Source organism: Clarias gariepinus, chromosome 11 (assembly GCF_024256425.1).
Source record: "Clarias gariepinus isolate MV-2021 ecotype Netherlands chromosome 11, CGAR_prim_01v2, whole genome shotgun sequence".
In the NCBI taxonomy this organism is placed as follows: domain Eukaryota; kingdom Metazoa; phylum Chordata; class Actinopteri; order Siluriformes; family Clariidae; genus Clarias; species Clarias gariepinus.
In genome coordinates this window covers 22,443,300-22,469,972 of record NC_071110.1, presented here as the reverse complement: position 1 = coordinate 22,469,972, position 26,673 = coordinate 22,443,300, and the positions used below count along the sequence as shown (strand labels likewise).

Below are 26,673 nucleotides of genomic sequence, written 5' to 3'. Positions count from 1 at the left end.
GCTGGTGCTGACTGACATACATGCACCCACACATGCGCAGAGGCAGCAGTCGCATGAATTCCCGTCTGACCGTTCTTCATTTGGGTTGTATAACCAACATTAGATTTGTGGACCTGTGTTACATTCGGTTAAAATAAAAACAAACAAAACAAAAAAAACATCAAAATGAAGTCGCTTCAGGCTGGTAATGTGAATGTAGCCTAAAGACCTGATGATCTGCATTTTTGTCTTTTCTTTAGTAAAGGAAAAGATGTTTATAGCTGTTATAAAGAAAGACAGACAAACTTCATTCACACATTGGCAGGCAACACAGCATCCTCTGTGGTAGGAGCAAACTATGTGATAATTTTTTTTTTATTGTAATAAAGTCTAAAAAAATAAATATTAAATCTGGATATTTACAGAATCGCAATACAAACCGAATCGGCACCTAGGTTTCATGGTAATATTGTATTGGCTTGTCTCTGGTGATTGCCATTCCTACAACTTATTAATAATTTACAGTATGTACATAATGAACATCCTATCCTCTGAGCAATAATATACTGTAACCATTTGCACTGAATAACCACTCTATTCACTGTTACCTGGTGGGTTTGAGTCTGGGTCCTCTCAAGATCTCTTCCTCATGACTTCTCAAGAGTTTTTTTTTTTTTTTTTGTGGTTGTTGTTGTTGATATTTTACTACAGTATATTTGGATTTCTGCTTAGCTGCTTTCTGACAATATCTACTGTTAATATTAATATTAAATTTAGTTATTCCAATAGTTGACAGACCCATTGTTATGTCAATTTGACAGATTTTGGTTGCGTTACATGGATATGTATATTCTAATGCAAAGTCTGACTTTTTAGTTCAGTATCATGAAGACTCTTAAGAACAATCAGGCTGAACAAAATGACAGCCAAAATAATTTGACAAATAAAATCACATCTATAATATGTGTTGAATATTAATGAAGGTTTAGTTCTCGTCGTATTATATATATACAGGAGGATTTCCTAAAAAAAAAATGGCAGCTTAATCTAACAAATAAATGCAATGTTTTAAAATTTTGGTGATCCTATAAAGAGAATTAGATCATGGTTTGAGGTACAGTACATTCCCCTACTTTAAGTTCATATAACACTTAAAAAAAACAAAAAAATCTGCTCTTTAAGACAAGCACTGCTTAAAGAGTAGACTTATAAAACTATAATCACTTCATACATTTGGAACTAAAAACACTCCATTATCACACTATTCTTAATTAAGCTATCCTTATATTTTTATTATTAACATAACTAAGGGAATGAAACCCAAAGTGCCCAAGCTCCAAGAAGACATGGTTGGCCAACAATGGCTTGGAAGCACTGATGTAGCCTAGACTCCTGACCTCAAACCCAGTGAAGACCTTTGATCATCCTTGAGATGTTGCTACTACTTGATTGGAGTCCACCAGTGGTAAATTCAGTTGAGTGGCCTCCCTGACCAAGTCCTTTCTCCCCACGATCGTTCAGTTTGGCTGGGTGGTCCACTCTAAGAAGAGCCCTGGTGGTTCCTAACTTCTTCCACTTATGAATGAAGAAGGCCACTGTGTTCATCTGAACCTTTAAAGCTGCAGAAATGGTTTTGTATCCTTTTGATACAAATGGGTCTCAGAGATCTACAGACAATTCCTTGGACTTTGTTGGTTTCTGTTGTGTTCTGACTTGCACTGTTAACTATGGGACCTTATATAGACAGGTGTGTGCCTTTCTAAATCATGTCCAATCAATTGAATTTTCCACTGGAGGACTCCAATCAAGTTGTGGAAACATCTCAAGGATGATCAGTAGAAACAGGACCTGCACCTGAGCTCCATTGTGAGTGTCTCAGCAAAGGCTGTGAATACTTATGTACATGTGATTTTTTTTCTTGACCTTTTATTTTTAATAAATTTGAAAAAGATTTTAAACTTCTTTCATGTTGTCTGTAAGGACAGCAGTACTTGATATAACCTAGTAATGCTAGTAATGCTAAAACTATTGCTCGTGAGTAAAATGTGTAAATCATTCATTGTGCTGTCACATAGGGTTATGCTTCTCATCGCATTGGAAGCCATGTCCTGATAACTCTCATCACCACTGTAGAAGACTTTGCTTGAGATAAAACATCGGCATATTGACATTGTGGCCAGTCTTCATGCTTCGCAGCGCTGGTGTATCGACCAGAAGATATCATAGCCCTGGGATCACAAGTAGTACCTGAGAGAGGAAACTGCAGGTTTCCAGAGCAGAAAATCAATACGCTATGAGAGAAAAGGGGCTACAGTCTCACAGTAAAGGAGATTTTTTTTTTAAATCAGAGCTTTGAAGAAACACGTCTATTTTTGTACATGGTGATGAAGTGCTGATGAGGAAAGGCGTCAGCACTGAGGTTAGGGAGCAAATCCATGCTTTCTTGGCAAAAGGAAAAGATTCTCAGCCACTACTTGAGAGGCGCATTTCCCATCATCCTGACTGTTAACTGTAGCCGGATTGTTGTTTTCTCTTCATTGTGTATCATAAAATCATTTTTCAATACCTGCTCATTGTTTTATGCAAGCTTCTCAGAGCTTGCCACGCTTTTCAGTTGTTTAATGAACATAATCCACACACCAGTGCGTGAGAATTAGGCACAGATTTGTGATTTAGTTACTACAGCACAGAAGTCAACTACTTGGAGCAAAAGTGATCTATCTTTAAATCAAAAGATCATGTCTGCAGAAAGTGGTGGGTATTTTCTGGTTTTGTTTATTCCATTGGAATGGATAGGACATGCTGAATCAGTTAACCCAAATATTGCAGCTCCTGTAAAATGTAAATAGGAGGCTACTGCATGTGCGGTAATAAATAAATTAGCAAATCTGACCACAAATGGAATTTACTCAGGGGTTAAACTGGAAGAAATCTCAGAACAAAGAAAACTAAGTTCTTTCACTTTCAGTTTATGACAAAAAACAAAGAAAGTACAAACATTTTAGTGTAAATAAAGTATTAAACATGCAGTTGAAGTCAACATACATTTACATTATGCATCTCAACCAGAGCAACTTACACTTTTATCTCATTATACATCTGATCAGTTGATGGTTGAGGGCCTTGCTCAAGGGCCCAACAGTGGTAACAGGGTTTGAACCTGGAACCTTCCAATCAACAGGCTTACACCAATGAGCTACCCCTGCCCTAAATCCATTAACCCATGAACCCTGAATTCATCCATCCATCCTAGTCCAAGCAAGAACCGTGAAGGCCAATGATGACCACTGTATTTATTCCCTTTCCCTCCGGTCAACACTACCGGCAACTTAGAGACGCCAATTAGCCTAATTTGCCTGTCTTTGGACTGTGGGAGAAAACCGGAGAACCTGGAGGAAACCCAACAGGCACAGGTTGAACATGCAAACAGACCTGATGCGGGAAATGAATCGTACAGGGCGTTGATTATGTTAGCAGAGATGTTTCTGTATAAAATGGGACAGCTGAGAGAAAGAAATCTCCTTTCTCCATGCTGCACCTGTTTGCCTTATGAGACTGGTCCTTCTGTAGAAGTTTAAATAAAACCTTTGTTACTTTGCTCTTACTTGTCTTTATAATGTTTTCAGAATTTCCACCACATACGGCAGAATGATTATACAGCACATATCTTTATAATGTGCAAACACCAAAGGTTTTGGGTATAAGCGTTAATTCATTTAGTTTTTTTGAAATAAATACAGGATCAGCGTTATACATACACATTGTATGTACATTGTATGTACAGGGTCAAAAATATACAATGCACATTCTATAGTGCCATGACCGTGTGGACCTTTTATTGATATTAGAAAACAAGATATATTAAACTATCACCCCCTATTTAATGCAATATGTATGTTGTACATCAGAGAAAGAAATCATTAAAAGCTCAATATTGTCATGATGTCATTTTCATAGAAGAGTATTCTACTTCTAACCAAACTAAACATTGGCCTATTAGTAAAATGTTAAAATAATTTTTACTACTTCATAGATATCTTTTATATCAACTCTGTAAAATGTTTTTTTTTTATTTACTGCAGTTGTTAAAGCCTGACTTTAAACATTTTCAGGGAGTTCAGTTAAGTACACCAAGTGAAGCACAGTATATTCATACTGAAAATGTGCACATCAGTATTCAGACCTCAAACTACAGATGTGTTATTCAGAGATTTGTGCAAGAGTTATGTATACAGGTAGAGCTTGCCAGAAAAAAAAGATTAAATAAATAAATAATGCAACAAAAAAAAAAATGTGCCAGATAAAGTCAGGGATGAATTACTGAAGCGGTCTACTGAGCACAGACCAACTGGCTCAAGGTGTCAGGGCAGTCCAAAGTCAGAGCCACCATATAAAGTCACTCTTATAACTACGTTACTCTGTAAAAGTGAAAGGTTCAAAAGTCTCCTTGAAAACCCAAAAAAAGAAGAAGAAGAAGAAGAAGAAGAAGAAACATCAATACTTCTTCACAGTAGATTTTTGTCAAGTGAGTTTAGTAAATATTATATCAACAACTGGGAAAAAAATCGTTTTAGTGATAAATCAGGATTATTTTGTGACACAATTCATGTGCTAGAATTTGAGTTAGCAGCACGGTGGTTAAGTGGTTAGCACTGTCACCTTGCACTTCCTGGGTCCGGGTTCATTTCTCAACTCCACTCTAAATGCATAGAGTTTGATTGTATATTATATTCTCCCTGTTTTCTCTGTTTACTCTGGTTTCCTTCCACAGTCCAAAAACGTGCAAATTAGGTTAATTGGAGTTCCCAAATTGTGTGAATGTGTGTGTGCCCTGTCAGAGATTGGCCCTGTCCAGGGTATACCCCAAGTCTCCTGGGATAGGCTCCAGGCACCCTGCGTGGTGATGATATAAATGATAAGTAAGAGTGAGTAAATTTAAGGTCGTAAAATGTTCCTGTTCCTCTAAAATCCTACATGCAGAGCTTTAAACTATTCACACATTTTGGGAGCAAATTATTTGTTAAGATTGTTTAGAATTGTAACAAAATCTGGAAAAAAATTTTAATATTCAATCAGGATTTTTATAAAATCGTGATACAGGATTGCGATACAAATCGAATCGGTACCAAGGTATCGTGATAATATTGCATCGGATGATCCCTGGCGATTCCCATCCCTAATATCAACATAGCTGCTTACTTAATAATGCACTGAGTCACAGAAAGGAAGTTACATCATCATTTGGAGCAGCCAAGAAGAAAACCATGTAAGTTCTGACTCTGTCTTACATTTTTTGTTTTTTTCTTATTTTTACACTACTAATGCAAAGACAATGCTATTTCAAATTGAATGCATGTATGTCAAGGTCAGGACATTGACCACATGGAGGCCTGTAGGTTCTGCTTTCCATTTAAGTGTGATAATTGGTTACATTTTAATACAGCCTAGCAAAACAGACCAGATGTTTTAATTATAATTATTTCTGATGTCATTACAAATGGATAAAAATATCCTTGCAAGATCTGAACTACTCCCATGAGCCTGATACTGAAGCACTTCATCAGGCAGTGTGCTAAGGCTGAGCTGGCGTCTAAAAATCACAATAGATATAGTCTTTTATAATGAGCTGCAGACTGACGGTAGTAACTACCCTAAAGATGCCGCTGTGCTGCATTGGCTCATTTCAGGAGAACTGAAATTGAAAACGAGACCTCATTTCTAATTTAAAATGTGATGAAGAAGCACCCAAATAGTGAGGTGATCAGTTCTTTTACTACTCGCTGCTTTCTCATCAAAAATCGATTTATTTTTATGTGAGTCGAAGATTTGCTGGTGGGCTTTTGTTTTTTAATCATGCTAGGATGGAACTGTGAGAACGGTGCAGCAGAAAAGCGCTTGGTCTCTCACCTGGAGATTGCAAGTTCAACTAGTCTTCAATGCCAGAGCCATCGATAACCAGGAGGCATGGCGTATTCTTTCGTCAAGTCAATCAAAATGTCAGTCGGCAATCTGTGACCTCATGTATGTGGAAAAAAAGACAGATCTTTTGTCTAAGTGTTCAAGAGTTCTCTAAAACAGCAGGAGCAGGTACGGAAAAGAAAGAGTGACGGGATGTCTCGGAGAAGGTCCTAGAATTCATCTTTCTGGTTGCTAGCTGATGTGTGATAGGAGACAAATAGCTCGTAGGTGGAAATTGATGGGAATTAAAGTACTCGTAGGGTTGTATCTAATCACTTGTCTTTGATTTGTACGGTAATCTCACACAAATGGTATCATGGTATGGCATCTTTAATACGATGATGTTGCCTCCTCTTACCAGGGCTCAACAAACTTCCGTTTGAATTTATGCATAACTTGCTTACATGTCCTAGTTTAAAAAATCATGCAGCTCCTGGGATACTTTCCTTACGTCTGCCACCAGATTTGGCACATCCACATCGCTGATGTCACTGATCTAAGTGTGTCTTTCAACACTTTGTGTGTGTAATTCTTTCCTAGCACCTACAGCAGACATGGGATAATTAATGTGTTATGCATTTTTAACAGGAACAACTGGCAGGTTAGAAACAAACATCTCACATGGTTTGTGCTTAGCAGGAAAAATCAACCTGAAGCTTTAAAAGTCTATTGATCGGAAAAGAAATCAGATTTTACGTCTCGTTATCCGTTATGCCTAATGTATGTGGCACATAATTAGCAATTCAAGGAATCTAGGTGCTGAAATCTAAATAAACCGCATGCCAGTTTGAACATTTTGCTTTTTAAAATGTTGCAGAAAACTGATGGGGGAAAAAAATGTTCAGGTGGACCTCCAGGACAATGGCACTCAGACTGTAAGCAACGACTTTCCGACTCACCAGCATACTCCGGATCCACATGAGGAGGATAGAAGCGGAAGTTGATGAAAAAAGGGATAGGCACACCAAACTTGAACCACTCCACCACATAAGGGGTCTGCTGGCCGTTAAGGGGGTGGCTCACATCACATCCCAGAACTACGCTCTCTCCTGCACGGGCCGTCACAAACTGGGGCTCCTCTCTCACACCGTGGACACCTGGACACAACCCGACATACAAGAAGGGTATTACATCAAATGTACATTTTCATACAGATAGCAAATTTTGATCATTTTAATAACAAACTAATTATGAAACAATTTCACCAGAAATTGTGAAGTAGGGATGCAATGGCCGTAGCAACCGCTCGATGGAGTAGCAAGACTACTAAGAATAAGAATCAGTATGGCTTAAAATACTTTAAACAGACTTACAGTATAATGCTTGGCCCTAAGTAAACTATAGACTTTAATAACATACAATAGTATTTTTGGTGTTAGGTTAGGGCTTTGCTGATCTCTTCTGCATTAATCTGTGTCACGCTGGTGTGTTCCACTTCTTCACTGTCAACAAATACTGAAACACAGAAACATTTTAAACTGCACTTACAGTTTTATTGATTTAACAAATTGTACCATGTTAAACTTGCTTTAGTTGTTGATATGCACTGGAAAAATAAATCTATTAATCCCAATCATGCTCCTTTTACAAAGTATGTTTAAGCACTCTCAAACCTTAGTCCAAAACACCTGATCCAAACAGATGATATGCTTGACATATCACCGGAAAAAAACTCTCAACTGAGGGGCTTCTAATATTGGTCTAATAGGTTTCTATCCTATTTCCTTCCTTCTCTTACACAGATGTCTCATTCTCTGCAAACCTGCATTATACACACCATTATACAAAACATGCAATCAGGAATAAAGACTCTCACTTGAATAACCATTCTGACTTTTTCTCCTGAACTGAAAATTGCTTACAAATATCCCTGAACGTATCCACCAAAAAGGTTTCTGTTTATAGCAAACTTAATACCTGCTATCAGTAAAGTAAAGATCTCCATCATTACGGAGTAGATCATGCACAATGCCTCCCACTCTAGATGTACTCTAGAGGCATGCATGCTGTCAAACTGTGAAAAGGTCACTTTCCCTCTCGCTCTGAACTCACTAACTCTGTCCAAGACTTTAACATTGATGTTAGTTATCATCATGAATTCCAGCATCATTATATCACTAGAGAGGCTCTAGCAGTAGCTGCACCTTTCAAACACCCAACCGTACACATTGACACTGATGTCAGCAGCAATCAAGCTGACATCTCTAAATGACTTCTCTAAACGATAGTTGGCCGCAATGACCTTGACCTTCATGCCAGTGGTCACTGCTATAGTTATGTTGCTTAACCTCTAGCAAACCACATGCACACACAATCATCGAGTACAAGCAATTTGAAAACGCCAATCAGCCTACAATGCAAGTCTTTGGATTATAGAGAAAACCAAAAAATACGTGGAAGTAACCCACCAACCACAGGAAGAACATGCAATCTCCAGTGGATACTGGAAAAATCTGTTAAAATGATGTCATACTGTACGTGATTGATATATACTAGCGTTAGTACCCAAGAGTTTGAAGACATAGTTAAAAGGTCAATGCTAAAATAAGCTGATCACCTTTAATGTAATAAGGTAAAGAGTTAAACCTTGATTTGCAAGCATAATTTGTTCTGGAAGTGTGCTTGTATATCAAACTCATATATTAAAGTAAAATTTATAAAAAAATGTAGCTTGTCTTGCAAAACACTCGCAGACTAAGTTACTCACAATCCAAGGTTTTACCGTACTATTCTTTCAAGTTTGAGCCCACGTCCATGTCTGCCAGTCTTTCTGTATGGCAGAACTCTCTGCCTAACTTACTAATACACAGAAATATACAATTTCAGGGCTTTCGAGTGGCGCAGTGGTAAAGCGCTCGCCCTATCATCCGGAGATCGCTGGTTCGAACCCCGGGTGATGCTGTTTTCCTCTCACAGCCGGAGGCACAGAGAGAGCTGATTGGCCGAGCTCTCTCAGGGGGGAGCGATGAGAGGTACTTGCGCTCCCACATTAATCACAGCTCTACAGCCAATCAGGGGCGTCTGAGGGGCGACTGAATGGTAGTAGTAGCCTTAATGTGGAAGCCTCCTAGTGACGGGGAGAAACTGGCCACGACTAAATTAGGGGAGAAAATTGGGACACCCCCCCCCCAGCAAGTAGCTTATTAGTAGCTTATTTTAAACTAGATTATTAAATCCGCCACATAACGGTTCATAACATCGTTTTTACTCAACATTTAGATTTGAGCGCATAACACTAGGCTCTCAGTTCAGGTATTTTACATGCCCTCACCTCAGACTCCTGGGTATATGTTTGCTCTAGTAACCCATTTTATTTAGCGCCATGGTTTCAGAAAATATGAGACAAACAAGTTTTAAAAATCCCGCAGCAAGAATTAACATACAGTGATCTGTCATCTTTGAAGGTTCAGTTTTCATAGTGTGCTTCCCATTTTTGTGTGCTTAAAAAAGTGCTGAATTGATTTGCTCTGCTAAATGACACATACTGTAGCCACGCGCACCTCAAGGGGAAAAAAGCGCCATATTAGTTCAAAAAAGCGCTGGCTGCTGTGACATAATCTGGCACAAAACAGGTCATAACTTCACTTCTACTGAACATTTTTATTTTATATATGGTGCAGGTGCAACTTCAGGCAGAGACCAAAGGGCTGGCAAGTATCATTAAATGCTGTCGAGCTAAAAAAATATTTTTTCTGAGACTGGTTTGAGTTTGAAAATGTATGAAAAGAGTTCTGAGTGAGTTCTGGCCAATGTACAGACAAAACCAGATGAATATATATATATATATATTTATACCTAAACATGTTAACTTTAAATTTTCTTGTTGAGGCGTTGGGTGTATCTGATAGAGAAAATTACTTTACTTGGGTCGTGAGGTTGACAATTCACACCACTTAGCATTATTTCTCTTTTACCATGTAAAAGCAATTGATCAGAAATTTGATTGACGGGCAATTTTAATTTAACTTTAACAAAAAATATCACTGATCAAACCACTTATATTAGTCAGGTATGAATTCCCAAATGCATGAATTCATCCTAACAGGGGTTAGAGGTTATTGTTAGGGTTGCTTTAATGGTTAAAATGTTTAGTTAAATTAAAATGTAATCATAGATTGAAAAAAATCTGCCAATTTCAGAATCAACAGGTTCTTTTTTTTCATAGGCTGACAGTTTTCTAACTGTTCATCTACTAGCCATTTGTCTTTGCTTAAGAGGTAGCACACAAAAGTCCTACTACATTAATGAGATTACACGCAGCATGTCAGAACAATGAATTGATCACTTCCAAATTCCTCAGATTTTACTAGGAGTGTTCAAGTCAAACTGGCACTTGTAATGAAATTTCTTGTGAATGAAGGGGTACAATCAATAGACATTTACAGAAGACTTGGTGATAAGACTCTTAGCCTCTTGAACTTAAACTGTGCAAATGTTTTAAAGAAGGCTTTACATCTGTGAATGACGATCCTGGCCGAGGTCAGTCTCATTAAGTTATCCCATCAATTCTTGAGCCCATCGCTGGATAACTGGAAATTGCTGGATTCTGTAAATATCAGTTGATTTTGAGAAAAATCTGTCTGTGGGAACTGTACACAATCTTTTACCAACACCATGAGCACATTATAGGAACTGAGCTGGGAGTCATTGCCACATCCATGCTACAATCCTGACCTCACTCCAAGCCATTTCCACATGTTTGGGCCAATAAAGGAGCTCCTAAGAGGCCAGCGTTTCACATTCAGTTCATTCATGGTTCTGGTGTACTGAGAAAACTTTCTACCTTTATGGATAATATATAGCGAAATAGAGGAAATATTTACTCTCATAATTGTGTTCTATTATTCAGCAACATCAGAATAATAAAAGTCCCAGTTTGACGTGAATGCCCCTCGTATTATAAAGGAAGACTGATTACTGCTAACTGACATACAGTACAGTCACCTTTCAGCCCTTTGTGTAAAGCTAAAGGTCACTGTACCTACCTTAGCAGCAAAATGTAAAGCCTTAGGATTGACTTTTTGTCCAGTTGTTTTTTATTTTGTATCTTGAGAATCTTCACTTCAGAAGAATTTAAAACACCTTCACTACTACAGTGAAATGAGGAAAAACTGCTGACAGTGTGCTCTTGACTCCTGAGATACTTCAACACACTATTAAGATAGCAAAAACGTTACCATTTAAAGTAGTGCGGAAAAATTTCAGAAGGCCACCAGGTCTAGGAACATAGCTGAGAATAAAAAACACTAAGAATTCATATATTTGTGTTGCAGTAATAGGGCTTTTTTTGTAGTAGAAATTATTTCCCCATCTTCTTGCGTAAGTGCTGCTATACATCAATTAGTTGTAGTATTTACCAGCTTAATCTTCTTGTTCTAGGGAAATAGGTCACTTTATTAGATTTTTTTGCAGCACAGCTTTTAGACAGAAACAGAACAGATTTCATCAAATTATGTGTGGGGCCCTGAGCTTATTGTGACAGTACAAGTGCGCAAATACAAAAAAACAGAAACAATTAAAAAAAAAAAAACAGTTTAGTCATAATGAATGGCCATGGGGAGGTATGCACATTCTAATAAACTTCTGCACATTGACATCAACCTCACAAAAAAGCCCCCTTAGCCCCACAGATAGGGTACATACAGGTTTAGGCTTGTTAATATGTGGGCATCTTACAAACTAATTGGCTCATTGAATGAAATGTCAGCAGATGAATGTATTGTGCGTACATTAGATTAATAATAAATATTGTGTATCTGGGATCGGAACAAACGCAATTACAAATGAAGAATTGCACAGACCTACTGTAAAAAGGCATTGTTGTGAGCGCCAACAGTCGGTTTAAGCTGAAGCAGCCCTGCAGGCCAAGGTTTCACTTTCTGAGCCTTGGCTGACCTGGTGGGAGCGATCACCATTTCATCCATTCAATCTTAGGCACAACAAGGTCAAATATTCACCTTTAGTAAATATCCAAATTCCCATCAGTCATTCTGTACATTAGCACTACAAAAATATGTCTATTTTAAGCAGTGCCAAACAGCATGTTTACTAGAGTTTTAAAAAAATATTCAGTTACATATTATGATACATTTGTTTTTTATCAGCATACTGAGTCCAAAATCAATTTTTTAAAAAGGTTTTTAATTTACATATGTTTGCATTTGAGGGGGATTAGGAATATGATGAATTGAGGGATGAATTCAGATTACACAAGTCACCTGCACTGATTGTAAGGCAGCCAGAATTTTCCTTTTAGGTCAAACCATAAGCGAAGTCTATTTCAACAGCATCTTGACCAAGTAGTGTACAGGGACCACCATGGGACAGTCAAGCATAGCCAGCGGGGTGATTATAAAATAATCTCAAGCTTAATATGTTCTTTAGCTGAAAATTTCTGGAATTAAAAAACAATGTACTGTTGTAATGTCATGTACAGTAATGTAATGATGTACTGTAATACCAAGGAGGGCAATATGATTTATTTTACAACTAAAGGGTTCCTTGGAAACTAAACATTTGAGAACCACTAAACTACACCACATTTAAACACATTTGTCTTTAAGAAAAGACATAAGAAAGCAAATTGTTGTTTTTTTTTCAGGTAAAATGTCAGTTTGATTCGACTTTTGGCCACTGATTTTCAATTTGATTCAATAGCACTAATGTCTATTATCTGATTTGTCTCAGGCAGCTATATTTCATAAAGGTTTTAAAATATTAAAAACTAAAATTATCTAATAAACATTGAAATAATGTGGCGGAAATAATGCACCGATTGCTTATAACTTCAAAAGAATTAAAAGGCATATTTATTTAAAGCGAGAGTATAACTTACAGTAAGTAAGTCACAGTCCTGTACTGTACATACAAGTTTGAAAAGTCAAACTTGTTTGTAAGTCCAACTAACACTGTCTAGGTGCTAGGATAATATTACAATTGGCTATACACAGTATATACAGTACAGTGTTCTTTAGAATCGTGCAATGTCTACTATATTTTCACCTCGCTTCATTCTCTTAATTATTTTCTCTTTTGTCTCCATCGCTGTTTCTCGGCGCTTCTTAGCAGTAACAGCTTTATCGTCACTGCTTTTACACTTGCATCCGGACATCCTGGGCTTATACTGCACATGCAGAGGATGCACGCGACAATGTACGCCGGACATGTGATCTAACGTTCGTGAACCCATATTTGTATACTCGAAAGGTTCTATGTCCAGCTTCCAACAAACCTAAATCACCTATTCACTTTATTAGACTTCCATTGTCAGGCTGGCTGTAACTGAAAGAGAGGAAATAAACGAGACTTTAAGAAGAATCTAAGAACTGAGGTGGGCGACCATTTAGAAATACTATTGCACAACTGCTCGACCATAGTTGGTCTTCTTAAACTATATTGTGAATATTTTAGGCTCCCAAATGGTGCAATTGTCTTAAAATGACAGGAAGGCTTATGCAATTATTAGTGCCATTTAGCACCCCTTGATGTCTTTAGACCATTTTATGACCCATTAACCGTGCTTTAACAGAACAGCTTCATGAGCGCTATTAAGTCAGTAAAACTCCATTATTAGTCTTTAGTATTGGCCAATCTGTAATTATTTCAAGCCTTTCTTCACAGTTAGAAATTCTTAATTACTTTTTATACTGATTTCACTTTCTATATACTGTATATAGCAAATAAACAATGATATCTATTTCTAAAACAAACTAATTGGTCTCCTCTTCAATATTAACGCTTGTTTCACCTTATAATACTTATTATATACTATATATTATATAATACTATTTGCAACTTTCTCTTTATCCCTCATTGAGTCATTTTTAGGATTTCCACATACATTAATTACATACGAACTACAACATTTCAGCATAAGGAAAGGAAGAAGGAGGGTGTGGAACCTGCTATCAACTGCGATCCTCAGACTGCAAGGCAGCATTTGACTTGCAACACAGAGACACATTGGGAATCTGCAATCATGCAGCGAGGGAAACAAGAGATGTGGAAAGAAATACAGAGAACCGCTCAACTGCCTGGATCGCTGATGGATCTGTATGTAAACACCAGCTTGTCTTTGGTAAAGGTCATTTAACACGAAAGAAACTGCAATAAGTCAGGGCAATGCCGGCAACACATGCTCTAAAGAGACAACAGGATGAGTGAGGGATCGAATCATACCTGTAGCACAAAGTTTTAGACATAGATTAAAAGGAATATGCACAGGGGCAGGTGCTCCACCCTGGAATCTCTTTCTGTGTCATGTAATGTCAAGTCATTTACTATTAAGGCTGTGCAGTATGACAATTTGATACTGATATTAGAATATATAAGCACAATTATGCTTTTTTCTTTCCTTTCTTCACATATAAAGTGACTGATTTTGCTCATCAATAATCTCTGACTCTATAATAGACTCTAAATAAATGACTCTATAAAAATATATATATTTTTACCTCATACGGTACCACAGGTATTGAAGGTGTTGATTAATGTTATATAACAGCAGCTGGTTTCTATAGTAACAGCTAATTTACAAAGGCTTGTCGATATGGACGGTTTCCTTAAATCCAGAGAAGAGTGTTATTGAGCATTTCTACAAGGAGTCTCCTATTGTCAGTGATTTGAAACATGTCATACGTAAAGTTGTCTGACACGAGAACGTCTTCAGTATTGTCCTTATTCCTTATTCCCCATGACAAGCTGTATTTTTTTTTGCATTATTAACTGTATTAGAAACAAGCTGTTGTTATATAACGTTAATCAACACCTGCGATATGAGGTAAAAATATCATGGACCGTTATAGAGAACAAACTGTTATAATGTTTTGTTAAAGTGTAAGTGATAAAGCAATAAGTAACTAAATTGTTTTGCGAACACATAAAAATAGTTATCATTAACAAGTGTTATAAGAAGCAGAAAATGCTTCAGGATGTGCTGTTATTGGAAAGTAATCATCCTAGTGATTATGAACCTAGAACAGAACACTCGGTCCCTACATAATCACCCGCCCCAGTTATTGTATAACCTCATGGAACATAATTTATTATTATTATTTTTTTTAGCACACACAGCTAATTTATAAATAAGTGGAAAAGTGAAAAAAAAATTCTACAAAATTCCTAAAGAACAAAATCTATGGAATATCCACAGTGCTGGCCAAAAGTATTGAGACAAAAGTGAAACTTAATGTGTTTATGACATTTTTTTTTTTTAAAATAATGATAGTCATGATAATGTTGTTAGTCTTTCGGCTGCTCCCATCGAGGGGTCGCCACAGCAGACCACAACTTGGCACAGGTTTTATGCCTGAGGCCTTTCCTGATGCAACCCTCCCATTTTATCCAGACTTGGGACCAGCACTGCATCCATGATAATAATAAGAGTAATTTGTTATTTTAATGCAATGAAATTGCTATACATCAATCAATATTTAGTATAAAGTCCTTCAATCTTCAAAACCCACTGGCTCCAGGTGGGCACAGATTCAAAAAGACGTCTGCTGTACTCTGGTGTCACTCGCTCAATCCATGTCTGCTTGATTGCTTTCTAAAGATCATGTACAGAAATTTGCCACTGAAGTTCATAATTTATTTGAGAATTCCCTAGTCTTAGCCATTTTTAGTACCCAAGGGAACCTAGTACCTGATAAGCATTAAATAAAAATTGACTTCCTGGTTAGTACTTAGCCACCATGAGTTCCAGTTCATTTTAAAAATAATAATAATAATAATAATAATAATAATAATAATAAATAAATAAATAAAATAAAAACAATTAAATAAAAAAAAAAGTGGCGCAGTTGTAAAATGCTCGCCCTATCATGTGGAGATCACTAGTTTGGTTCCGGGGTGATGCTGTAGCCTCTCGTAGCCGATAGACTTTGACCCTCCCTCACTGCTGGTAGTAGCCTTAATGTGGAAGCCTCCTAGTGATGGGTGGGAATTGGATACTACTAAAAAAAAGAATTTTAATTAATTAAAAATAAATTAGCGGAAACTTAATTAGACAGAACATAGACATCTCAAAGAATAACAGAACTACGTCGGAATTCTGTAGAATTTCTGATTCATAGCAGAGGGTCTACAGATTCCAATGGCAGGTCTAAAGACTTGTATAAAAATAAAAATTCTATAGGCATTTTTAAAAAGCCCTATTAAATTCTGTAAAATTCTATGGAACTTTAATTCCAGAGTAAAACACGAGCATTCCTTACTACAGCAGGATGCCAAATACCCAAGCAGCCAGAGCCCACATGCTGGCTGACGAGCTTTCCTATTTAGAAACGAGAGCCTACGAACCACAAGAATTCTATTAGTGCACTCACTTTAGAGGTCATGATTTGTTAAACTTAAACCAAATTGTGTCAAGATTGCATCATACATATTACAATATCATCTTCGGCACAGTAACTTCAGCACAGGATGAAAAATAAAGTTAGTAGAGTAGTACAGACACCTCAGGGACACCAGATGGTCAGTAAGTCCTTTGAAAACGAAAGACATGGTCATTTTAGCAGGGTCACTGATGTCCATCTGATAGACTCTGCACCATGTTCTCTTCCCACGAACTCACCCCATCTGGAGCCTGGTGTCCCTGAACCTCACAATCTGTTTCCAGCCTTAACATGCGCTGTACGGCACAATGCATTGACTAGTCTGTTCCAGGCACTGGGTACGAAAGAACTTGTTCCATCTTAGACATTATTGTGATTTGTGTGTGTAGTGTTGCCACGCGACAGCTCCAAGATCACTGGTTTATGGTTACTGTACTGTCTATTAGCTTCTGAAATGTTCCTTTTGTCCGTGTGAAAGTTTTATAGGTTTTCTGGTTTTTACCGACCTTGCATGTCAAATCATGTTTGTAGCATGTCACATATCAGTAATTTAGTGCAATTAAGGCAGCAGACATGGGCAAGATGATCTGCTAGAGTTTTAACAGAGCTTCAGGGAGAAAGGTGATTTAAGTGACTTTGAATGTGACATGGTTGCTGGTGCCAAAATTGACTCATCTGAGTATTTCAGAAACTGCTGATCTGCTGGGAATTTCACTCACAACCTTCTCTAGGATTTAAAAAGAAGGGCCAAAGAAAAAAAAAAGATCCATTCATCAGTAGTCGTCTGGGTAAAAAATGCTTTGTTGATGCCAGAGGTCAGAGGAGAATGGTCAGGCTGGTTTGAGCTGATATAAATTAAAAAGTCACTCGAATAACTTTAAATAACTTGTTACAACCGAGGTATGCTGAAGAGCATCTCTAAAAGGAGAACACATTGCACCTTAAAGCAGATGGTCTACAGCAGCACCAGATGCCACTCGTGTCAGCTAAGGAACAAAAGGAACAATTTGCAGTTAGTTTGCGGCTAGTGGTGGTGTATTTGTGTTATCTTCTTAGCACACTTTGGGCCCCTTATTACCAATTGAGCATCGTTTACAGTAGATGCCATAGCCTGTCTGAGTATTGTTTACCATGTCCATCCCTTTATGAATACAGGAGAACTTAGATGTCACAAAGCTAACAAGGCCTACAAATCACCAAATTTCAATCCAACAAAGCACCATTGGAATATGCTGAATCTGCAGCAACTGTATGAAGCTATCATGTCACTATCTATACCATGAAAAAGGCACTTTTTAAGGCACAAAAATAGGAATCTAACCAGTACTAGCAAGGTGTACCTAACTGTATGTGCATTATTTGTATGTTCAGGGAATGATTGTAGAATATAAATTTATAATAAATGTAAAAATTTATAAAAAATGTAAAAAAAAATCTTTGTTGTTGTTTACTGTTGCGAAAACCTACAGTACCAAACTGTGATTTCACAACTGAGGTTCCTTCCAAACCATAACTGTTGTGTACCATTAAACATCTATTAGACTTCCTATCAGCTTGGCTCTTTTCCTTCGATCTTTTTCATCAATAAGACACTCACTAGATTTTTTATATATATATATATATTGCAGAAACACTACACACTGTGTGTAAATCCCAGGAGCTTAGCTATTTCTAAAATACTCCAACCAGCCAGTCTGGCACCTCCAAAGTCACTGATATCACATTTTAACCCCAGCCTGATGTATCATGTGCACAATTACTAAAGCTCTTGATCTGTATCTGAATTATTTTATGTATACGCTCAACCAACTTGTGTATATACACAGTGGAACATCAAAGATGTCCAGGCAGAATGTACATTTTGCTTTCTGTAAGGCACATTGAAGGCATTTGATTGCTTTCATTGATAAAAAACGATGACAGCAGAACAAATCCTCACCAGGAAATGCGGTCTTTAGTGAAACACAGCAGGGCACCAACCACTTTCTCTACATTAAATTAATCTATGAAAAGATCTGCACACAGGATAGCGGATTCCCAAAGCAGCTCAATAAGCGCATTGCCTTAATAACATTACAAGTGCAATGTGGTAAATTATATACGCAGAAAAGAGCAAGGAATGTCATATCCATGCTCTTGTTTCCTTTTAAAAGAAGATAATGTACAAAAAGAAATATCTTCTTATTCTAAGACACAGTGCAGATCTGTATAAGTAAGCAAATTGCTGAATATTTAATAGATCTGATGGAGACGGAATGAGCCACTCTGACAACTCCAGCTGACGGAAGGGAGAGGAGAGAAACGGAAAGTAAGTTGAGAAAGCGAGAGGATGCAGAGAGAGAGAGACAGAGAAAGAGAGCGTATGCTATATATGTGCTACTATTACTCAAATTCAGCCCAGACTGTACTGAGAGCCTCACTGAATGACACATTTGGATTTGTCAGAGCCACTTTCAAAAATTAAACAAATACTTTTAACCTTTGTGCAAATAAGGATTTATTTTGACAGAAAAATTTGTATCTGAAATAACAAAATTGAAATACATTAAATTTGAGTGGAAACATGTTTTTATGAAAAGAATCATTACAAACTTATTGAACTTATTGAACTGATTTCATGCTGCGTTTAAGCTGCACAACTGTACAGGTACGGTATTATGGCTGTGAATCATCGGTCCGATTCAATTTTGTGGCATTGAGATTTTCAATTCTATTCAACTAAACCACACTAAGGTTTATTGATTTAGAAGCATTATTACTTTACAGGTTTAAAACTATTTAAAGTAATAAATAACCATTTAAATTATATGTAACTTGTGTTGTTAATTGTTTACACATTTACTGGCTGAAGTATATCCTATATAACTCTATACTTGACTAAAAGTAGAGATACCCTGGGTAAAATACTATCCATGTAAAAAAAACAAAAAAACAAAATCGTCCTCCAGTTACATTTCTATTTGGGTAAAAGTACTTACCTTTAAATTTTCCTAAGTATTTAAAGTCCTGAGCTTGTATTAGCTTACAGTATCTTCTAAATCATTGTAAAATAGCCTCCCTTTCACTTTCTCTCTCCCTGCTTCCCAGCTGTAGTTGTGCTGTGTGTGTTTTCATCGCTGTCTTCGACCATGCCATTTAAAACACCTGCTACATTTCACAGAGGGAAGGCAAATCATGCAGTTATGCATAATATCTAATAGTTATTTGTTGCAGTATGTAGTGGAGTAAAAGTAAAATGTACTCACTAAGAAAACTTCTTAAGTAAAGTCCTCAAGTAAAGGTAAAGGTATATATCGTGTTGTGTACAAAGTGATTATCTTTTTTCTTCCTGCCAATCTTCTGCTCCACACTCGAGTCCAGTAGGTGGCGGTATTGCACCATAAACTCAACATAAGAATGTTTTGCAAGTATTTTGCAGAAGATTTTGCAAACAGTTTGTACTTATTGCAAGACCTGTGCTATATTTTGTATGACTAATTTCATTTTAGAGCACTTTACATTTGTAAGTTTACCTACATATGGATTAAACACACCACTGACTAAACTGCATAATTGATTTAGTCACATAGCTCTAACAGTGAGAGTTAAATGATTGCAACCATCCTTTTTAGACTTTGTTCAATGGAAAATAGGATAAAACTACTAGAAGCAATATAAAACCCAGACTTATTACAGTTGATCACCTGGAAACTACTGGATCCATGTTTACTGATTTAATGATTACTGATAGTGTGCATGATAATGGAAAATAAAATTTATCGGAAGGGGAAATAAACTTTAGGAAATGCAGTCTGTAATTATAGTATTCTGTTTATTTCAGTCATTAAAGTTCTCTGTTCCCTAACTGCTTTAGGAGAATAAGGATGCCTTCACCATAAGATACAAAAACAAACCAGTGCTTGATTTACAATCCCTTAAATTCTTGCAGGAGAAAAGGTTACACAGAATTACTGCAGAAAATGAAAAGTAAGTTGCTCCTGTTCTATCATAAACAGGTGAAACAGTATGGACCCGAAGGCCGGAGGTCAAACAAACACCGCTTTGCAAGGTGGAAAAGCAGGTCGCTTTGCCAAGGGTGGGCATTAGCAGACAGCTGTGTGAATGCCCCTGTTGTTAGCTGTCAATGTGCCCCGTCTCTCTCCTTATCTTGGTTCATTCACGGTGTCACCTGATTTTAACTATCGGGGGCATTAAAAAAAATCAATGAATTGTGAAAAACTCTGCCGGCAGACTTTGTCATTTTATTCATTCATCTTCAGTTAGAGCTTTATCCAGGTTAGGGTTATGCTGGATCTGCAGTCCATCCCAGAATGACTGGCGGCAAGCCAGAAATACACCCTGGATGGGATGCCATTCTATCCCAGAGAGTGTGATATACACACACATACACATAGATGTACTGTAGATGAATTTATTGTCGTTTCATTAAAGAAAGAAAAACCCACCATGGTCTGTGAAATAACTTGAAACTGGCAAAAGTAATAATAAATAATAATTTAATGAAAACTGGCTAACGAAAATCAGACATTGCATTCAAATTGTGATTCAAAAGAATGAATTTTTTCAAATAATGGAACTGGTCTGGACAGAAATGATGTGACTCTTAGTCAAATATTTTGTTGCACGACCACTCACTGTAATGAAACGACTACTGTAACTCTCAATGAGACTCCTGCATGTGTCCCAATGGTAATTTGGACCACCTATCCTGAGCAAACTGCTCCAGCTGGTTTAAAGGATACCTTCACCAAACTACAGAAGGCCACTTCAGAATAGTCTAAAGTTTTGTACTTAGCCATTGGTGGTTTTAGCTAAGTCTTTATCCTAGTAGAGAACCAAAAACCAGACCTGTGACTAAGACTGAGCTTTCTCACACTGGGCATTAGGTTTCGCTCCGGATTGCCTTGATAGTCTTGAGATTTCATTGTATCCTGCACAGATTCAAGATACCCTGTGAGAGATGCAGCAAAGCACCCACAGAGCAAAAACGAGACTCCTCCATGTATCGAGGTAGGTTAAGTGTTCTTTTTTTTAAAAGAACACTTAACTCTTTTCTCTTTTTTTTTGTACTGTATATGAACATGCAACTGATGTGCCTTGCCAAAAAGCTCTGTCCAAAGGAAGCACTTGGCTTGTCATTGTGCAAATTGGCAAATTCCAGTATGATTCGCTTTCAACAGTGGTCGTTTTCCATTCAGTCCTCTTTTGCTTAAACAGCTGTGGATGGTGAGACCAGTTCACCTTGAATCTCTTTGGAAGTTGTCCTTGGTTGTTTGGTAATCAATCGAATTATCCTTCTGTTCAATTTGACGTCAAATTTTTCCTCTTGTGGCCACGTCCAGACGGGTTGGCTGCAGTCCCATGGATTGTAAACTTCCTAATAATATTTGCAGCTGTAGTCACAGGAACATTTAGCTGCTTGCAGATGGTCTTTCAGCCTTTACCTTTACCATTCTTGTTGATAATTTTCATTCTGATTTCATCAGACAACTAGTCTCATTTGCTTTTTTTGGTCTATGTTATGGTGTGTTACCCACCACGATACCAAGCAGCAAAGTGACTTCATTTCAACATTTAAAAACTGTGATGTTAAATACAGGACGCACTTTAGTTTAACATGTCTCCATGGTCACATTATTTCTAATTTGTGCTAGGGGTACCAACTAATTAGTCCAGGCCAGTTTCATTATTATTATTATTATTATTATTGTTGTTGTTGTTGTTTTTGTTTTTAAATCAGAATTAAAAAAGCAATGTCTGATTTTCTGATTTTACCAGAGTTTACATTCACTAATATAGTATTTTACTAACAGTTTATCGTGTTACTAATATTAACATTTTCTTGGTGGAAAATCTGATATGGAAACTGTCCTATGATACTCATCTTTCCAGTTTTAACATTATGCCTTATTTTGCCATAATTTCCACCATAAACTCTGCGCTTACAGGCCACACCAGACACAAACCCTGACTCTATTAACGCAAAAGATAAACCATTCTGAGAAGTAAGACATTACAGTAATAGTTATCAGTTGCTGGAAATGTATATGTAAAACTCTTGCGTGTATGATTTTACATCTCTAGAGTACATTACCTTCTTAGGTTATAGGAAAGGCTGCTCATTTAAGCAGGTCATTTAAGCATTTACATCTTCTGGAACGTATCAGCCACTTCTCTTTCAATGTGCATGCTTAGAGAATGCTTATATTCATCCATTCATTCATTCATTCCACTTAAGTAATTTCATTATCCCGGTTAGGGTTACTCGGTATGCAAGGCAGGAACACTCCCAGAATGGGACGCCAGTCCATCATGTACACTGTATCTGTATAAGTATAAGTAATTATAGATCCATGGTAGTTTGTAAACGCAAAGATACTCTACCACAGCCATGAGAACAACAAAGCTCTCATTACAAATTACTGAATTTATATTAATACTAACCACCTGGGCTTTTTAACCATTTACAGTTATATCTTTTTTTTGAATTGGGCATGAGATTACTTTTTGTTATCACAAATGTTACAGTCGATCAGTCATTCCCTCATTAGACTCTCTTCTTTTTTGTCTTTTTGAAATTATAATCCAAAAAAACAGCTTGTCATTTTTACAGAGTAGGCAGAAAAAGAAGTCCAGGAGCCTCCTGTGGTGGAGAAACTCTCCTCAGCAAATGCTACATTAAGAGAAATCTTCACAATATAATCAATTAGCATTTTTCTTTCTTAAACCTTAAAACTGTAATATCATTTTATTAGGTTGCAACGACATCTGCTTAAAATACAACATCAGACCGAACGTGTTTTTGAGAAAATTATGTTGGGATAACATTAAATGAATGACTTCAACACAATGCCTGAAAACAACATAATAAGGACAGAAAAATGCATACACACTTCAGGAAAAGAAAAATATTATGAATAATATATAAATATATATCATTGTATATATCAATATATAATGTATAGCAATAATTTTATTAGTAAAATATTTTAAAGTTTTTTCTTTTCCTTAAGTGTGTATTTTTAGAACATTTATGCCAAATTACAAAACATACAGATCTCAGGTGTTAAGCGCCGCATACATTGACATGCTCATAAACTGCAGATGCTGAAGTTTATGGTTTGTTTTTGTTCTTTCTGACATGTCTAAGTTGATCGATTTGGTACATTGCAGTTGTGTATTATTTTATGACTTAAGACAAAAGAAGAAGATATCAAAGAAGATAAAATAAGAGAAGATATTTTATGGCATTCATTGTTTGACAAAGCAATATACAGGTCAAACCAGGACTTTTGATTGAGCAGAACAACAAAACACAGTTATGAATGTAAAAATTACCTTTTTACTCTATACAATTCCCTGCTTGGATACGTTCACGACAGAAAGTATTCTCAGTACGTAGGAGCCATTATTGGACTGCTTGCTTTAAATCCGAAAGGCTGGCCTTCCAAGAACTCCTTTAATGGCCCAAATATGTGAAAATGGCTCAGAGTGAGGTTAGGACTATATGAGAGATGCAGCAATAACTCACAGCCTTGTTTGAACAGTTTGCATAAATTTTTATTTTTATTTTTGCCAAGTGTCTAATCACCACTCTGTGCTTCTTTGCTCCTGTTTACGCGATCATTCACAAGAAATTTCATCACATGTCCTGGTTTGACTTGAACACCCCTCGCATGAGCATTTACTAGCATCCCCAGTGGGGTTCCTCGTGGACCAGTGACTAGCCTGGTCAGGGAACCAAAAAATAGCACAGGCAGTATGAGCACTCAATGATGGATTTCAGTAGAGCTAATGTATAGACTGTAAATAAACGTTGTTTTAAATTTACATTTGCAACACGGTTCCGTTAACGTTATCCCAATCAACATTGGTCCAACACTGAATCTGAATGTTGTTAGTCTTTCAGCTGCTCCCATTCGAGGGGTCACCGCAGTGGACAATCCTACGCACACACAACTGATAAGGATTTTACGCCAGATGCCCTTTTTATGCAACCCTCCCATTTTATCCAGGCTTGGGACTGGCGCTGCATCCGGTAACTAGGGTTTGCCCGTTGAGTGGGAATCGAACCTGGGCCCGTCCACATGGCAGGAGAAAAACCAAGCAATGAGCCACCAATGCCCAGTACCTATCTGAATGGGCTTAATACTTTATTAATACCTAATTAGAGTCAAAACTACTTACAAAGCTAATGTTATAGACAATTAGGCCAGAAGAATTTAACAGCACTGTGCTACAAACGTTTGTACAGTTAATAAAGTGATTTTCGTAGGCAGAGTTCTCGGACCACACACACACACACACACACACAGGGAGTACTAATGTTCTGCTTCATTTGTAGCTGCAGTGTGAAGCCCCGCCCACAGGCGCTCTTTCTTTCTTTCTTTCTTTCCTGCAGCTTACATCTTCCCGTTTTTAGACATCTTCAGCATGAACTCAACATTTTTCAGAGCAGTCTGGGTCTGAGATGACCTTGCCTGCTGCACTAGTGACCAGTGGACTGAGTGCTTGTGAGTTTCCGATGCTCTTCACACTGCTCACTCGTTTCTAAGGCTACCTTCAAAGCCGCATTGTGCCACAGCGAACCTCCAACGCCAACAAGCCAATCAGTGCTGATAATTCATGCATAGACTTAGTATATTTAATTTTCATTCAAACGCCTGAAGAAGAAGAAGACGCGGACTCGGGATGTAGCGTGCATTTTTTTTAGAGCATCACTCGCTCGTGCACTCGCACGTTTTAATGGCAATCCAATCTAAAGGCCCAAAACATAGTAGACGAAACGTCTTATAATAACAATTAAAAAAAAACAATGCATAAACTTAGTAGTATGTGTGTGATTTGATACTGAAATGGTTATCAAAGCTCAACGGACTTTCCAGAACCACGCACGCGGCGTTAATTGTATGGGGTCCAGATGCACGCGAGTAGTCCTAATTAGCGCGAGCGTGCGGCCCCTCCTCCTGGACACGCGCGGAAAACGCAAGGTTAAATAGTCCATGCATGTGTGGACAAAACGTAAAGCAAAGCATGCACTGTTTCATTTCCTAATAATAATAATAACAATAATGCGCAAGGCCCATGGCAGGCGCGTTTGGTAGTGCAATCAAAACAGAGTAGCATGGCGCCTGCAAAGAATACGCGATTGCACGGATTTATAATACCAATGACTGCAGGGAGAACAGACTACACCATGCAATATGCCGAGAATATATCCAAGCACACAGTCAGTCTGCCACAACACTGCTGTGCACAGACTGCAACTCATACTGTGGTGTCTCTTGCATGCTGGACAGGCTTCCGTCTAGGATTGGTTAATCTGATGCATTTCTGCATTAACATTTCAATGCGATACGTGCCCAGTATGCATTTAAAGAGCGCTTCGATCTTCAATTGCACATGAAATGCGCTGGTGTACAGATGAAAGGTGATGGAGCTGGAGGCGCTGCTACACGCCTTGTGTCTGGGCGCTGCTCATGGCCTCACACAAGACAAGACAGCAGGATAAGGCGCAGGATCAATCAGGATGGATGAATGGAACGAAAGACTTTGAACTTGTATGCAAGTTATGCATTGAATCCGAGGATTGAAGAAGGAGAACAATAACAAATAAAAACAAATGCACACCTGGTCACGTTTTCCCACTGTTTGTTTTTAACTCAAACACAACAATAATGATGCTGATGATAACAATAATGCAGTAATGCCGTGTGTACGTTTATATATCTGTTTTTTTATATATATGTTTTCTTTTTTTTTAAGAAAACAAACAAAATTCTGCTCTTGCACTCACCTTGAGCTGTCGTTCCCCGGGTGCTGAAAACGCTTGCTATCAAAGTGGCCACATACCAAATCATAGTACTGTCGCCGACCAGAAATAACAGCTCAGCGTGGCCCTTGCAATATTTTGCACATAGTCGATTTCTGCGCACCGCACCGCACCGTTCTCCCGTTATTCATATCATATTCCCCGTTCTTTCTTTCTCTCTCTATCTCTTTCTTTCTTTCTTTCCGGCGTCTCCCTTCATTCTTGCCCCTGCCCGCCTTTCTTATGGCATCCTCATCATCATCATCATCATCATCCTCTTCCTCATCCTCCCCCCGGACACCTGCACCAACACACTCGTGGAAGACGGAGACGCTTCTCAAGCGCGACGCGAACCCCAGTGCGGGAATTCAGACGGCGGCTCCGCCCACGCCGCGCTTCCATTCGCTCCCGCAGCAGCGCTGAAGTGGGAAATGCAGCCGCAGACCACGCCCCTGTTACCTTTTCATTGGCTGACGTGTCGAGCAGTCGGGAAGTGCATTGGTTAATTGTGTGCGTAATCCCGAACGCGGTTACTCAAGGTGAGTTGGAGCGTGCTGGTGTAGCGGAGCGGAGTGGAGGAGAGGAAAGGAG

General features: G+C 37.9%; 1 protein-coding gene across 4 annotated transcripts in view; it reads right to left on the bottom strand.

Annotated features, from left to right (window-relative positions):
- igsf9ba (immunoglobulin superfamily, member 9Ba) overlaps positions 1-26,317 on the bottom strand; it is a 70,812-nt gene extending 44,495 nt beyond the window's left edge. For all 4 annotated transcript variants that reach the window (XM_053506670.1, XM_053506672.1, XM_053506671.1 and 1 more), the window contains exons 1-2: positions 26,068-26,317; positions 6,837-7,034 (exon numbers count right to left, since the gene is read on the bottom strand). In XM_053506670.1, the coding sequence (XP_053362645.1) occupies positions 6,837-7,034; positions 26,068-26,131 (262 nt within the window). In that variant the 5' untranslated portion in view covers positions 26,132-26,317. The remainder of the gene's footprint in view (positions 1-6,836; positions 7,035-26,067) is intronic.
- Positions 26,318-26,673: the final 356 nt, after the last annotated feature.